Source organism: Hemicordylus capensis, chromosome 1 (genome assembly GCF_027244095.1).
Source record: "Hemicordylus capensis ecotype Gifberg chromosome 1, rHemCap1.1.pri, whole genome shotgun sequence".
NCBI lineage: Eukaryota > Metazoa > Chordata > Lepidosauria > Squamata > Cordylidae > Hemicordylus > Hemicordylus capensis.
In genome coordinates this window covers 345238503-345255694 of record NC_069657.1, presented here as the reverse complement: position 1 = coordinate 345255694, position 17192 = coordinate 345238503, and the positions used below count along the sequence as shown (strand labels likewise).

The 17192-nt window shown below is 42.0% G+C and overlaps 1 protein-coding gene across 19 annotated transcripts in view; it reads left to right on the top strand.

The window, feature by feature from the left end:
- Positions 1-17192, top strand: part of PTPRK (protein tyrosine phosphatase receptor type K) — a 630811-nt gene that overhangs the window by 359781 nt on the left and 253838 nt on the right. For all 19 annotated transcript variants that reach the window (XM_053285989.1, XM_053285978.1, XM_053286049.1 and 16 more), the window contains exon 7: positions 10932-11225. In XM_053285989.1, the coding sequence (XP_053141964.1) occupies positions 10932-11225 (294 nt within the window). The remainder of the gene's footprint in view (positions 1-10931; positions 11226-17192) is intronic.

Sequence of the window (17192 nt, the reverse complement as noted above, 5' to 3'; positions counted from 1 at the left end):
AAGTCACGGAATCCATTTAGAATCTGCTGCACAGCTCTTCCTCCCTTCCCTCTGCCTCAGGAAGTACAGGTTGAGGAACTTTGATGTGGGTAGTTTTTGGAGATGCAGGCAGCAGAGGAAAATGGGGAATTGCTGAAAATTGCCCCTCTTCCCCTCAAGTGTGAGAGTAATATTAGTTTGTGGAAGTACCAAAAAGAATGCTACCCATTTTCTCTTTTATGATTGAGCTGGATATGATTTTTAGAGTTTATTATTGATTATATGCTTGTAAATTCCATAAACTGAGAGTTGACTGAACATGGATAGGCACAAGCTATTTTAAAAGCAGTTGAACTATAGCAATTACCTAAAAGGTAGTTGTGACTACTAGTCAATTACTTTTTTAACTACTTTGGAGTACATTAGTAGTTTCAGTTACTTTTTAAAATAACTACTTTCCCCTCTAGAGATTGAGAATTATATCAAGCAAAAAGGTTTGCTGGAACTAGGTTTTAGATATTTACTAAAACAACTGAGCAAATTGTTCTGTAAGAGTTAAACTTCAAAAAAAATATGAAAGTTATAATACTGAAGTGAGATATGATGCAAACTGAGATTCCAGTTTACTTTTTATGATCACTCATTATTTACAGCAGGAGCAAGCATTAAGTAGTTTGGGAGGTAATGGTAGCTCCAGGCTTAACTGAAGTAGCTCTGCAGGTATTTGGGCCCATTTCTCCATCATTCCCCTACCAGCCAGTACTGGAGGGAAACAAAATGGTGGGGCTGGGGGACAAAACAGCGGTGAGGGGGAGAAAGCGGTGGTGGGGTGGGTAGGGGGAGAAAATGGCAGCGGGTGGGGGAGAAAATGGCGGTATTGTGTGGGCAAGAAAATGGCATTTTGGGGAAGAAAGTGGTGGCGGATGGGCTGAGAAAGCAAGTGGCAGTGGCGGGGGCGGGCAGGGAAAACTAGAGGCACAGATGCTGTGTAGCCGGCCCAGCTAGTTTTTAATATTTTGCTCTAAGCTGCTTTTACTTTCTTTCCCTTGCTTTACAAATAGGACTATGCATGCAAACAATAATCAGAATGGGATCAGTCATCAATCTAATATCAGTTATATGCATTCGTTTGAGGGCATACAAGGGAGTTAGTAGTAGCAAATTGACCTGATAAATGCATTGGAGGCTGGGGGCTTACCTGAGAATAGTGGGTTCCCTTTTTTCTTCTTATAAAAAATATTCAGTCCTGCTGGCGGTAGTAACAGCAGCATTTCAAATCATCGTTTTTCTCCACAGCAGTTGGCCTGCATTGCCTCAGGAGAAAGCAATATCATGAGATTTCATCTTTTCCCTGGTGCATTGCTGGAGAAAAAATTGCTATGCACCAAATGACCATCTCTCACCCTACCCCTAGAAATGTACTAGGGAGTCATTGTTTCCTTTCCTAGGACATTGTGGGCCGGTTACCCGGAAGATATGTGGCAGTTTGAAAAGCTGCTGTTGCTACCACCACCAGTAAAACTGAAATTTTGCTAGAAGGGGGGGGGGAAGGGAACCTGCTGCTCAGTTATTTTTATTTTTATTTTACAGCTATCAGGTAAGCCCCTCCCCACCAATGATACAGTCCATATAATGCAGGAGTGTATCTGACATCACTGTATTACATCAAATTGTATCATTTCTTGGCAATGTTTTCATTATATCATATCCTATGAAAAATTGTCAGATAGAGCTGCATCACATTCGTTCTGATTATTGGTCTGATGTGATGCACAGCCTTAGCAGTTAACTACTTCTAGTATAAGTGCTGCCCATCCCTGCCACTTGTGCGTAATTATCCCATGTAGACATAACCATCTTCACCTGTCTAAAATCATTGTGCACCTTTAGAAATAAAAAGAAAAGTGTTGGTTCCCTGCTTTCACTTTTAAGTGGTCTTTGAAATGTAGGGCCGTATTGCACAGTGCCTATTGCAAGCGTGTGAGTCTTCTTGATCTCTGATAGTGAATTTGTCTTTACAGTGCTGCATAACGTGCATCTTTGTTGTTGCTGCTGCAACAGGTTACTTCAGTCACATGTCAGTTTTTCAAGTAATTAATTTTGAATACATCTAAAAGTTTCACTCTGTTTTCTTTTACATATGTAAATGTATCTTCTTAGGAGAACAATAAGGCAGAAGATGTCTTTGGCATTTTCTGGAAGGAAGGCCTTTTAACAGTTTTATTCTGAAACTCCTTTTAGATATCTTAAGGCAAGTGGTAGTGAGCTATGACTGTCAAGTAAGGCATAGGAACACAGGAAGCTGCCATATACTACGTCAGACCATTGATTTGTCTAGCTCACTATTGTCTTCACAGACTGGCAGTGGCTTCTCCAAGGTTGAAGGCAGGAATCTCTCTCAGCCCTATCTTGGAAAAGCCAGGGAGGGAACTTGAAACCTACTGCTCTTCCCAGAGCAGCTCCATCCCCTGAGGGGAATATCTTATACTGCTCACACATAAAGTCTCCCATTCATATGCAACCATGGCAGACCCTGATCAGCTCTTGTGGCAAAGCTGGACAGTGTCTATTCTCCATGTAGATTCCAACTCTAAAGCACTTGTTTCGCTGGAAATTCAGGCACCCTAAGTGAAGCAATAAGGGTTAATGATGTGAAGGAAAAGAAAAACAAACAGGTCACTGCTCACTTAAAGGCAGTCAGTAACTTGGGGCCCTTCTTACTTCTGAGAGCCTGAGAGAATCAAAACTCTGTGATGAACCATCAGAGGGCATCATCCTTCACTATCCCATAGTTGTGGACAACTGGCATTGTGCAAGCTGCCATTGTACAAGCCTTCATGAGCTAGTTTTTATAAGCTTGTGAATCTGCTTTACTGAGGATGGGCAGTCCCTATTCTGAGCAATCAATTTCTAGGCCAGTTCAGTTTTATATGGCAACTGATGGATGATTCTGTTGATTTCTCAAGGCAGCAAGAAGGAGCATGCAACCAGTACCATCTCAAAAGAAATTCACTTGTTGTGAAATATGCATACATTCACATTCCTGTTTATTTCCTATTGTGCAACATCATTTCAGAATTTGATTTGGGATTTACTAGGTTTATGCACTAAAGCTTGTTAATGATATTCCTGGGTTATGGAAATTGAAAAGAATGCTAAGGTATTCCCTTCTCCATTCAGCAAAACTTACTTTCTCAGTACATACACATCAAAGCAGTGTAAATTATACACCAAATAAACCTAGCATATAAAAAACCTCAACCCTTGCCCCCTAAACTTCTGTTTAAAGAAGCAATAAGTTTCAGGTTCCTTGCACTGTAAAAGTAAACTTTGCAATTTTATATTATAATTGGAGAATATTTGATAGCTCTGGTTATAGAATAAGGAATGGCAACTATTAATAGAAAAGTTAATTAGGCAACAACAGAAAAGTTTATCTGGTATATTGGGATTGAATGCTTCACTTGTCACTTAGTGTACTTTTGGGATTTTTGCTTGCGCCACACCTCTAGCTCTGATAGAGTATTGTGTTATGAAGAATATTAATAATGCTGGAGAACAATTACGGGTTCATTTAATAACTGATTAAAATTCATGCATAATTTACTGAAACATGAAGAGACTTTATAAATGTCTCCTCATCTTCAAGAGCCTAAAAACAAAATGCATATGCTAATATAAGATTATTCTTTGCCTCCAACAGAAGAATAATGTAACGTGCCATGATATATTCACCTTATGAATGCATAGTTTTCCCCATAATCATGTTGTTAATCAAAGTATATACTTCTAAACATAGCATCCTATCTAGAGTTTAGAAGACAGAACTGGTGGTATGGTATGCTTTATAGCTTACTGTTTATGTTCTTGGCATGATTGACCTTAGACTTCATTAGTTTGACATTTAACATCTTAATTCCACAGCAAATGAACTGTCATCATTAATGCTAGATTCATCATTGAGATAGTTGGTGGTCCAAATTAGCTTTAAATATAGTTTGTGTATTGAAAAAGAAACCTTATGAAAATGAAGGGGCTTGTTTTGAACTTAGGTTTGTAGACTCTGTAGGAGCTGCTGCTTCTATTACAATCATTGCATCATACATATATCCCCTGAAAGATGAATTGTTGGGCCGATTAAAAAAAAATAGGAATAGTGTTGACCTTGGTTTAACTGAGCTTTATTTATTTGTTTGTTTATTACATTTTTGTACCACTTTTCATTAAAATAATCTCAATTTGGTTTACAAAACATTTAAAACAATATAAAACCATAAAAACTACACAATAAGAATTAAAATTGATTATAAAAATACAAATCTAATTAAAAGTTTAAAAATATGTACAATATAACCATTAAATACAAAGCAGCAGCAAAAAACTCACTTATTTAAAAGCCTAGGTAAAAAGCCAAGATATTTCTTGCTTTCAGAAAACTGTGATGGAAACTGGGCAGCAGTGTTCCCTCTAAAAGGGATTCCCAGGTGTTGTTGACTACAACTCCCATAATCCCCAAGCAAAGGCCATTGCAGCTGGGCATTCTGGGAGTTGTAGTCAACAACATCTGAGAATCCCTGTTAGAGGGAACACTGCTGGGGAGCGGATGCCCCCCAGGAGAGCATTCCTAAGTCGGGGGGCAGTGACTAAAAAGATCCTGTCTTGTGTGCATAACAGGCAACCCGACAGCACGAGGAGCAAGGCCACCCCCTGATTACTTCATTGAGCAGGCAGAAACCCTTGGGAGTAGGCAGTTCCTCAGATATCTAGGACCCAGACCTTTTAGGGCTTTAAAGATCAAAACCATCACTTTGAATTGGACTTGGAAACATATTGGCAGCCAATGTAGCTCTTTCAAAATGGGGGTAATATGATCCCAGTGGGCAGCTCTGGATAACATCCTAGCTGCTGCATTTTGCACTAGCTGTGGTTTCCAAATATTCAAGGGCAGCCCCCACATAGAGCATGTTACAGTTATCCAGCTGTGACGTGATTAAGGCATGGGTAACAGTGGCCAGATCTGCCTTCTTGAGAACGGGAGAGATTATTTTAGCTGGCACCTTGAGATTATTTTAGCTGGCGCACTAGCTGAAGCCATGCAAAGGCACCCCTGGCCACTGTCTCGACCTGAGCTTCCAAAAGCAGAGCCAGGCCCAACAATACCCCCAAGCAGCTCACTTGCTCTTTCAAGGGGCGTGCAACCCCATCCAGAACCGATAGTATCTCTTCATCCTGATTGGCCCTCCTACTGACCAACAGTACCTCTGTCTTGCCCAGAGACGAAAGTTTGAGTGGTATATAAGTTAAATAAATAAAATAATAATTCAATTTCAGTTTATTAGCTCACATCCAACCCATCACTGCCTCCAGCCCCTGATTCAGGACATCCAATTCCTCCCTAGGATCAGGTAACAAGGAGAGACAGAGCTGAGTGTCATCTGCATTTTGCTGACAACTCATTCCGAATCCCTGGAATGAGTTGTCCAAGTCCCACAACAACTCATTCCAAGTCACCTCCAATGGTGATGGTAGGGGCATTTTGCCACCATGAGGACATTCCAATAATCCTCTGCCTGATGTGACTACCTGGTCTCATGAAAAGACCTTCTCTGAGAACACCACTGTTACAGCACTTTCATAGACAGTGCAGGAAAGGGAGGAATGGAAACTGCTCCCTGACATAAGGAAAAGGCTAAGCCACTTTTCTCCTCCATCTCATAAATTTAGCAATCTAGAACACGGAAATTTGGTCTTGCCCACCTAAAGTTTATCATGGGTGTCTACTTGTTTAGGGTACCACTGTAGGTTAGTAGACAGAGCTCTCTTCCCCACATTGTCATTTGTCTTAGATTATCTACTGACAATGTCAGTATCTTAGATCTTCCAGTGTGAAAACCACACATTTAGTGCTACTGATACCAAAAGGCAGCAGATTTGAACATATTGTTTGGCTGCTTAAAAGTCAGTGACTGGTTCTGTAGACTGACATGCAGTTAAGCCAATGATGTGTGATAATATGCTGAATATTTATTTATTTATTTAATTAGATTTATATCCCGCCCTTCCAAAATGGCTCAGGGTGGTTCACAGCATGATAAAAACAATTAAAACAAATTAACAATTAAAAACTATTAAAACACAATAAAACCAATAAAATAGCTAAAAGCCCTGAAAATCAGGGCAACAATTTAAAACAATTTAAAACAGTTAATCATTTAAAACCCTGGAAGACCTGGCCAAATAGGTGGGTTTTAAGGGCTCTCCTGAAGGACGGCAATTATCTCAAATTATGAATTTCTGCCGGGAGTGCATTCCACAGCCCAGGAGCAGCTACAGAGAAGGCCCACCTCTGCGTCACCACCAGACGAACTGGTGGCAACTGGAGACGGACCTCCTCAGATGATCCTAAGGTGCGGTGGGGATCATGTAAAAGAAGGCGCTTTCTTGGATAACTCGGACCTAAGTCGTTCAGGGCTTTAAAGGTAATGACCAGCACTTTGTATTTTGCCCGGAAATATATCGGCAGCCAGTGTAGCTGTTTCAAAACAGGCATAATATGGTCTCTCCGGGTTGCCCCAGAGACCAACCTGGCTGCCGCATTCTGAACTAACTGAAGTTTCCGGACTACGTACAAAGGCAGCCCCACGTAGAGTGCATTGAAGTAGTCGAGCCGGGAGGTGACCAGCTGATGCACCACTGTTTTGAGGTAATCCTCTCCGAGGAATGGGCGCAGCTGTCGAATCAGCCGAAGCTGATAGAAAGCACTCCTGGCCATGGCCTCCACCTGAGATACCAGGGTGAGGCCTGGGTCCAGGAATACTCCCAAGCTGCGCACCTGCTCCTTTTGAGGGAGTGTAACCCCATCCAGCACAGGGAGATCTAACTCATCCCTCAGATTCTGAGCCCCCACAATGAGCACCTCCGTCTTGCTTGGATTCAGGTTCAATTTGTTATTCCTCATCCAGCCCATTACTGCCTATAGGCAGGCATTTAGAGAATGAGTGCCATTTCCTGAAGATGAAAAGGAGAAGTAGATTTGGATGTCATCAGCATACTGATAACACCCAGCACCAAATCTCCTCATGACCTCCCCCAGCAGTTTCATGTAAATATTAAAAAGCATTGATGACAGAATGGAGCCCTGGGGGACTCCATATAGCAGCTCCCATTTTGAGGAGCAACTGTCACCAAGCTCCATCATCTGGAATCTACCTGAGAGATAGGAGCAGAACCACTGCAAAGCAGTGTCCCCTATCTCCAACTCCCCCAGGCGATCCAGAAGGATACCATGGTCGATGGTATCGAACGCCGCCGAGAGATCCAGAAGAACCAGCAGAGTCACACTCCCTCTGTCGATTCCCTGGTAAAGGTCATCCATCAAGCCGACCAAGGCTGTCTCAACCCCATAGCCAGCCCTAAAGCCAGTTTGAAATGGATCTAGATAATCAGTTTCCTTCAAGACTGCCTTGAGCTGGTCTGCCACCAACCTCTCAATCACCTTGCCCAACCAATGGAGATTGGAGATTGGCCTGTAACTATCCATCACTAAAGGATCCAGAGAAGGCTTCTTTAGGAGTGGTCTAATCAATGCCGCCTTCAAACAAGGAAGCACTGTACCCTCCCTCAGTGATGTGTTTATGATATTAACTAGGCCACCTTCAACAATCTCCCCGCTAGATAGAAGCAGCCAAGTTGAGCAAGGATCCAGAAAGCAGGTGGTATGTCTTACCGCCCCAAGCAGCTTGTCCACATCCTCAGGAGTCACAGATTGAAACTGATCCAATCTAATACTGCAAGAGGGATTGTTGGACACCTCCTCCATAGATCCTGCAAAAACAGTGGAGTCCAAGTCGGCCTGAATACAGGAGATCTTGTTTGCAAAAAAAACCATTAAAGGCATCACAGCAGAACGACCTCGGGGACTGATTTGAAGTAGCAGGAGCAGAAATCAAACTCCTCACAACCCGGGATAGCTCCGCTGAGCGCGAACCTGCAGCCGCAATGCGCGCAGACCAAAAACTCTTTTTCCGCACGCACCGCGACCGCATAACTCTTCAAATGGGTCACATGCTGTATCCTGTCAGATTCGAACCGGTTCTCCTCCACTTGCGCTCTAGTCGCCTACCCAACCGCTTCATTTAAATCTCATTGTGGTTTTTAGCAATTGCACATCATTTCAATAAGCATGACAGCCCCCCATGCTACTCTTCTTTCTCATACCGCTTGAATAGCAAATTGTGAAAAGAAAAGAAAGGGGAAAAGAAGAAATTATCTAAAATAATAATAATAAAGAGGTAGACTGCAGTTTCAGTAAGGAGTACAGAAGCAAGGTGGTTGTTGTTGCAAATGATCTGTCTTCGAAAAGGTCCAGGAAATCTTGCCAAATACAAATCTTTTATGTATTTCCATTTGGCAAAGGTTTCTTATTCCTTCACTGTATGTATGTATTTCTTATTCCTTCACTGTATGTTTCTTATTCCTTCACTGTATGTAGATATCCAACAGATATCTACATATTTAATTATAAGCCTCATGGTGGACTTCCATTAGTGAAGGGCTATTTTCTTGAGCACACCAGTAGCTCTCAGAAGTCAAACACTGATTCAACGCAATCTCCCACAACCTGTTTATGTGTCCTGGTATAGGAAGCAGCTGAATGTAGGGAAACCCATGCAAAATATTTACAGATTGTCCCATAAGTGATAGCGTGCACATATTTTTGTGTGTGGCATGCCCTTGGATGTATGACCAACTGCAACTTCTAAGAGTATGTATGTAAAGCAAAAATGCATGATTTTGTGATCAGCACACATATATGTAGTTTGAATGCTATTTTTAGTTTCATAGTATGAATGTGGTTTCCTTGCAGGAATATTGTTGTGCTTGATGTGGTCCTTAGAAACTTTACCAGGTAATTGACAGAGGGAATATGACTTTGCTGACTCTGTTGGATCTCTCAGTAGCTGTCAGGACCATTGACCATGGTATCCTTCTGGATCACCTGAGGGATTTGGGGATAGGAGCATCTCTCTAATTTTTTTCATCTGAGTGCAGAATGAGATTTGTTCTGGGCAACAGCATCAAGTAAGTGTGTGCTCACATGCATTCAGAGTTGAGCCTTCCTGATTCAACCTGAGCAGGGTCAAAAATTAACTAAGCAGACATCAAAAAACTTGTGAGTGCACGCACATGTGCATGCCTTAGAGGGAATACTGGATAGGAGGCACTGTTTTACAGTGGTTCCTCTCATCTGTCTCAGGTAGATTTCAGATGGTAGTGCTTGGTGACAGTTGCTCTTCAAAACAGGAGCTTCTATATGGAGTTCCTCAGGGCTCCATTCTATCACCAGTGCTTTTTAACATCTACATAAAACCGCTGGGTGAGGTCATCAGGGGATTTGGTGCTGGGTGTTATCAATATGCTGATATTAAAATCTATTTCTCCTTATGATCAATATCAGGAAATGGCAGTCCCTTAAATGCCTGCCTACAGGCAGTAATGGGCTGGATGAGGGATAATAAACTGAAACTTTGGAAACTTCAGCTAGTTCAAAATGATGCGGCCAGATTGGTCTTTAGAGTATCCCGGTGAGACCACATTATTCCTGTTGCTCTGGCTGCCATTATGTTTCCAGGCAAAGTACAAAGTGCTGGTTATTGCCTTTAAAGCCCTGAATGACTTAGGCTCAGGTTACCTGAGAGAGCATCTTTCTCTACAAGATCCCCACCACTCATTAAGATCATCAGGAGAGGTCCGTCTTCAGGTGCTATTGGTTCATCTGGTTGCGACCTGGGATCAAGTTTTCTCAGTTGTCGCCCCTGGTTTGTGGAATACAGTTTCCCATGGATATAAGAGGATTATCTTCCTTGGAGGTTTACAGGAAAGCCTTAAAGACACATTTTTTAGCCTGACTTTTAATGATAACTTGTTTTAATTTTAATTTTAATCTGGTTTAAAACATTTCTCATTTTAATTGTTTTATTATGTGTTTAATTTTAATGCAAACCACCCTGACACACTTTAGAGAGGGTGGCATATGAATTGGATGGATGTATTCAGTCATGCACAACTGTGGATTTTTGTGAAACATGAAATAGTGGTTTTTAAAGTTCTGTTTCAGTAGGAAGCAAGCAATATAATGAAAGAAAATATCTGTGTCTAGTAGAAGGCAATCTTTTTGACATAAAATAGCCTCCTGTTCTTGAAACAGCATTTGTTTATAGTTGTCATGAATTAAAAGAATATGCAATGTGCAAGTCTAAGCTGTAGACAGTAAGGTACAATGTAGGCAATTCCTTACAGAAAATATGAGGACAACTGAGACTTCTTTTTGATATAGTGGTTATATTGTAGAAGGGATTCTTAGAAGCCCAATTTTGTCCACATAGACATGAAGAAATCAGCTACTCATTGCCTTCAAAGAGGTTTTAAAGAAACACAGCTTCAATAAATATGACATATTCTAATCAATTATTTGGCTTAGCATTTTTGAGTCACTATCCAGCTTCTGGAATTCCAGCTCTGTGCTACTTCTGTTTGTGAAACCCCTGTGTGCTTTGAATTGTTGTCTAATTAATTGAAACAAATTAGCCAAAATATGAACCATCTGGAATGAAAATGAATACTCCGTTTTAGTTAATTCATTTTATTCAGGAAAGTATGGGCTGCTTTAATTGCTTCCCAAAATAAATTGCTTCTAGGCAAAGCTATTGTAGGCAGAAATCCCATAGTTATATGTTATCCCCTCTCCCAGTCCCCTAGTGCTCGATTCAATTTTGCAATAGTATTAAAATAAATTTAGTCATTTTTCATTTTATTATTTGCTGATCTCTTCTGTGAGTTATCCATATGCTTCCTTTCATATGGATTGCTATTATAAACTTTATGTTCTTAGGCTCTACCTCTGTTCATATGTTATGATCCTTCTGACTTAAGTGTCCCATTGTGTCTTACAGAACCACCTCGACCAATAGCACCACCGCAGCTGCTTGGTGTTGGACCAACTTACTTGCTAATTCAGTTGAATGCTAATTCCATTATTGGGGATGGACCTATTATCCTGAAAGAAGTGGAATACCACATGACAACTGGGACATGGACAGAAACCCATGCTGTAAATGCACCAGCTTACAAGCTGTGGCATTTAGACCCAGACACAGAATATGAGATTCGTGTTCTTCTAACAAGACCTGGTGAAGGTGGTACTGGTCAGCCCGGACCACCACTGATTACCCGAACCAAATGTGCAGGTATGGTTTCCTGTTTTATCTTCCATCCTACAACATATATGTATTTATATTATCTATAGGTTTGGACTCTGAGGAGTTCCACTTATGCAACAGAGTTTTCCTCCTTGTCCCTGGTGCAGTCTCCTAAGTCACCAGAAAAGCAGATCTTCAGGTTAAAAGGGTCCCCCTGAACAGTGTAAGATCTGGTGATGTGGTAGCAGGAATGAATGAAAATCAGTAATCTCCTTTGTGCAAGTGAATACAGCTTCCACTTGTGCAAGAAGCCCTTTGGATTCTGGTCAGTATAAATTAAAATGCTTTTCAAAAGCTCCCTTTCAAAAAAAGAAAAGAAAAGGAAGGCAAATTACAGATGAGGAGTTTTAAAGCAACAATCTGAAAAGGGGGTGGGGGAGGCCAGACTTCGGAATTTATGCATTTGTACTAGAGAAAGAAATGTAGAGTGCTACTTGTGCAGCACATCATTTGTACTGCAGCTCCCTTTCCTCCCTTCCCCCAGCCCCCCCCCCAAAAAAAATTAGCTCCAGAACAGTGTGGTATGGAGTGTACTTGCTGCATGGCAGGGGGCAAGGGGAGAAATGAATTGGATTTTAGAGTGGGGGCATCATCTTGCACAAGTAGATATTTTTTTCCACTTGAAGAAGATACTTTTTCACACAACACATAATCCACTTGTGGAATTCTCCTTCTTAAAGCCATCCATCCAGCAACCTGGATGGCTTGAAGAAGGGTTTGGATAACTTCACAGAGGAGAGGTCTATCAACGGCTACTAGTGGGAGGGCTGTGGGCCACCTCCAGCCTCAAAGGCAGGATGCCTCTGAGTACCAGTTGCAGAGGAGTAACAGCAGGAGAGAGGGCATGCCCTCAACTCCTGCCTGTGGCTTCCAGCAGCATCTGGTGGGCCACTGTGCAAAACAAGGTGCTGGACTAGATGGGCCTTGGGCCTGATCCAGCAGGGCTGTTCTTATGTACTTATAATTTAGATTCTATTTGAGAGTATTTATTCTCCTAGCCAAGTATATTACAGCTGTTTGGATTTGCTAATTTTATGACCAAGCAAACCTGTTGTCTCTCCTTTGCTATCTTCAAGTGCTAAAATATTGGTGCACATTATCTTCAGGCTTGGTTCTTGCTCTAACCCGCCATAGTAATTGTTTTATCATGGGCCGGACTAGATGGCACAGCAGGCATATGGACACAGGTCTGAGATCCCCACTGAGGGCAACAAGTACACAAGCAAGGCTAGCCAAAATCACACTGGGGAGCAGCAGGGACTGAGGGCAAGGCAGATAGGAATTCAAGCAAGCCAAGGTCACACCAGGCATAAGCCGGTACGGAGGGCAAGGCAGAAGCCAAGTCAAGCAGGCTAAGGACACAGCAGTTGGAGCTAGGAAAATGACTACAGGCAACAGCATGTATGTGATGTTGCTCCAATAAAGGCCTTGAGCAGACTGCTGGCTTTTATACTATAGCTCAGGTTTGGATGGAGGTGACTCCTGTAGCAGGATTTGTAGGATTTAAAGGGGTCATGCCTACTGTCTGTATCTGGCCCTGACAGGACTAGGATGCCTCTGTCCCACTGGCCGATTCTCAGATTCTGAATCCCAGGGCACCTCAGTGTCTTCAGGTTGTGGCAAAGAGGGTTGGAGTTAAGGTTCCTGCACCCCATCTCCCTTCCTCGTATGTGAACTCTTCCAGGCTGGGTGGAGGGTCAGGGAACATAGGAAGCTGCCATATACTTAGTCAGACTATAGGTCCATCTCGCTCAGTATTGTCTACACAGACTGGCTGCGGCTCCTCCAAGGCTGTAGGCAAGAGTCTCTCTCAGCCCTGTCTTGGAGATGCCAGGGAAGGAACTTGGAGCCTAGATGCTCTTCTCAGAGCGGCTCCATCCCCTGAGGGGAATATCTTACAGAGCTCACACTTCTAGTCTCCCTTTTGTATTCAACCAGGGCGGATCCTGCTTAGCTTAATGGGACAAGTCATGCTTGCTACCACAAGACCAGCTCTCTTCTCTCAGGGCTATGAGTCATTAGTTTAAAATTTTCTCTCTATCAATTTTCTCTACACCATGCATGATTTTATAGACATCTATCATTTGCTTTCAGTTTTCTCTTCACTAAACCCCTCAATTTAATTTAGGGAAGTTTCCTCTTCTGAAATTCAAATTGTCTATGTTAGACTTTCTTGACAGTTCTCTCCTTGCATGTATACTGAATTTGATCACACTATGGTCACTGTTCCCTAAAGATTCCGTGACACTGACATCTCACACAGTTAAGTCCAATGTTGCCTTCTCTCTGGTTGGTTCCATGACCACTGTTATAGGGCACAGTTATTCAGCATGTCTACTGAATTCCTTCTGCAACTCCCAGTCACTGTCAGTGTTTTGATCACGAGGGCGATAGCACATCCCTAGTAGGACATTTCATTTCAGGCCTTGTGTTGTCACCCACAGAGTTTCTTTGGAGGACTCCTGTCTTGCTAGGTTCTCTGGCTTATTAGATTCTATCCTTTCTTTAATGTACAGTGCTACTCCACCCCCAGTTCTCCCCTCCCTGTCCTTTCTATAGAATTTATATACAAGAATAACAGTGTTCATCTGGTTCTCACTAGTCCGCCATGTTTCCTTATGCCCACTATATCTATGTTTTAGTTAGCAACCAAGCACTCCAGCTCACCCATCTTGACTCGGAGGCTCCTGGCATTGGCATATAAGAGCCTATACTCTGAATCTCTTACCTAGTGTGTGCTCTCTATCTTTTGGCCGTTTGATCTCTTTAACCAGCTAGCACATCCTGTTGTCTGTTTTTTTTAAATCTGGTTCTATTCTGTCTCCTTCTTGTTTATCTGAAGCATTTATACCCTTGTACCTTTTAGGGATGGTATTTGCTGAATTGGATACTGCCCAGTTCCTGCCAGCTATCCCCCAGGCATAGTTTTAAAAGCTGCTCTGAGACCATTTTGATTTTAAGTGCCAGCAGTCTGGTTCCATCTTGGTTCAAGTGGAGCCCATCCCTTTTGCACAGGTTCGTCTTGTCCCCAAAATTTATCCCAGTGTCTAACAAAACAAACCCCTCCTCCTGTCTCACCATCTCATCCACACATTGAGACTCCTCAGCTATGCCTGTCTTGCTGGCCCTGCATGTGGAACAGGTAGCATTTCTGAGAATCCTCTCTTGGGCTGATCATATCTATATCTATATCTATATATACACACACACATATAATAATAATAATAATTATTATTATTATTATATCCCACTCTTCCTCCAAGGAGCCCAGAGCGGTGTACTACATACTTGAGTTTCTCTTTCACAACAACCCTGTGAAGTAGGTTAGGCTGAGAGAGAAGTGACTGACCCAGAGTCACCCAGCTAGTCTCATGGCTGAATGGGGATTTGAACTCGGGTCTCCTCGGTCCTAGTCCAGCACTCTAACCACACCACACTGGCATGCTATATATATATATATATATATATATATATTTATATATATATATATATATATATATATATATATATGCCAGAATAAAATAAATGACAGCTTACCATATGTTGTTGATATGGGGTGTGCAGCAATGCTGCCCCTACCTGTTTCGTAATATCCAGATAATATGGAAAGTCCAGACGTCACAGGAAGAGCCCATGCTGTGGCTCCTGCACACAAAAGCATCACCTGCAGAACTGGGGTTAATGCTGGCACAGTGAAGCACTGCAACAGGCCTTTTCCATTTAGTCTCATGCTTCTTGTAAGAAACGCACTGGAAGGAACACTGCTGCTGAACTCCCTCACTACTGAAGTAGCATAAAAACTCTGCCAGGCAGAGGTGATCTTATATATAGCATGCCATCAATTTAATGCAGAGTGCCTTAGTAGGTCCTTTGCTTGTTAGCAGAAGAAAACTCAACTCTTGATATGTTGTAGAAGTCAGAACTGATTCATAGGTCACTTTAATTGTGTAATTTGTAGGAGCATACATGCCTTTTTCTTCCCCTGGAGCACACGGATCTCATCACTGGTTTCACTTCAAATGTTTCTCTAATTGTGGGGAATCTGAAGTGCAAGAACTTTTGCTTCTGAAAACCACAAAATTAATGCAGCTCTGCTTTCAATTGCTGATATAAATGGTATAGTCATTCTGGTGATCTCCTAGGTGTGGCTTCTATATTTAATTCTGAAAGGGGAGCCTTGGAAAAATTAGGAGGCAGCTATTGGAAACATTCTTTAACTGGGCCAGATCAGTAACATTTTTCTCAGTAAATTGGGCCACCTTGTACTGAATCAATTTTATTTGAAAAATAAAATGCAGTGTTTCTTGAGAATTCCCCATTGTTTGTATCTGCCGTTCAGTCCCTCACATAAACAAACTCTCAGGTATGAACAGTTCCAAAAATATCTGCTATCCTGAAATTAGAAATATATGCTATTATTTGTGTGTCACTCTGATGAAATAACACCCTTTGAAATCCAGCCCCTGTTAAAGTATTATCAGTCCTCTTAAATATTTTAGTCATTGATGCAAAAATTAGTAGCGTCTAAAAGGAACTTGTTTGATAGAAGCATTACTGCTTCCAGCTGATAAGTACCTTTTTACCTCCCGTTTCAGAAGGTGGTGCATTATGGTATATGTGAAAGTGAAGCTGCTTAGCCTGGCAGTATTGCTTATTCTTATTTGCATCCTGATAGCATTTGACCTGGCCAATTAAGAATGGTAGTGTTCTTGTAATTTTAGAAAGCAAATATATTATTGATGAATGAGATACTTTAAAGTAATTGTTGAGCTAAATGTAACTAAGTAAAGTTGATACAGAAGTCACTCCAGAAACTGGTTAAGATATTATTGAGGTCATTTATTGATACCTATTTCTACAAAGTCACATGAGTTCACAGTCCCATGAGGCTGGGTCATGGCATATTTCTAAATCATAATAATATATTTCCATTCATTGCCTACAGGCACATCTGGAAATTGTGTCCAGGCATCATGCCTCCAAGCACTATATTTTCCAGCTCCATGCTGCTTAATGTTACATGAAAGTTCCATAGATTCAAATGCTCAGAAATATAGCCGTCTCACTTCTGCTTAAAAATTTTCATAAACAAGTGCTTCCTTTTTAAAGGTGTGCAAAAACTAGGGATGTGCACTGAACCAGTTCAGAGGCCCGTGGCCTCCAAACCGGTTCTAACAGCCAGCGGTTCTGCTGGTTCGAAAGCAGGGGGGCATACCTTTGAGGACGGGGAGGGTGCCCTTATCCCTCTAGCCATGTTTCCCTTGCCAGTGCTTCATTTAAAAAGTTTCCATTGGGGTGGCAGCATACCTCCTTGTCGCCAGGTATCCTCCTTAGCGAGAAGTACTGTAAAAGGAAGACTTCCTTAGGAAGTACCTGACGCACATGTGCTCACGTCGTGCATGCGTGTGCCAGCCATTTGCTTGGTGATGCTGATCCTGGCTGCAAGCAGGCACACTGCAGCCCTGCACGCATGCTTTTCAGAAGAGCACCAGTGGAGAAGAGCAGCAGGATGGGGGCTGGCAGGTAAGCAGTGCCTACCTTTCCCAGGAGTGCACGGAACCGGTTTGGAGCACATCCCTAGTATAATAATCTTTATTCTCTGCATTAGGAGATATTGCCTAGCACTGATTCTTACTGGGTATTAAAGTAAGGGCCGCCAGGAAGAGGAAGAGGGTGGCCGAGAAGGTGCGGGAGAAGGAGGAGCCGCCAGCCCCAAAGAGCGCACAGATGCTCTGTGCAGGGTCAGCTAGTTGCGTTTAGTTCAGTACAAATTGAACATGATTTTTATACAATGTTGATGTTGTGGCCTTTCAAAACAATTTTATAGTGATCTATTGTCCTGGTTTAGAAATGCACATTTAAATTGTTATGGTGGCACAATTTTAGGCATTGAGCATGCTATAGTTATCATACTTAGATATCATATCCTTTGAGAAGATTTCAATCATTATTGAA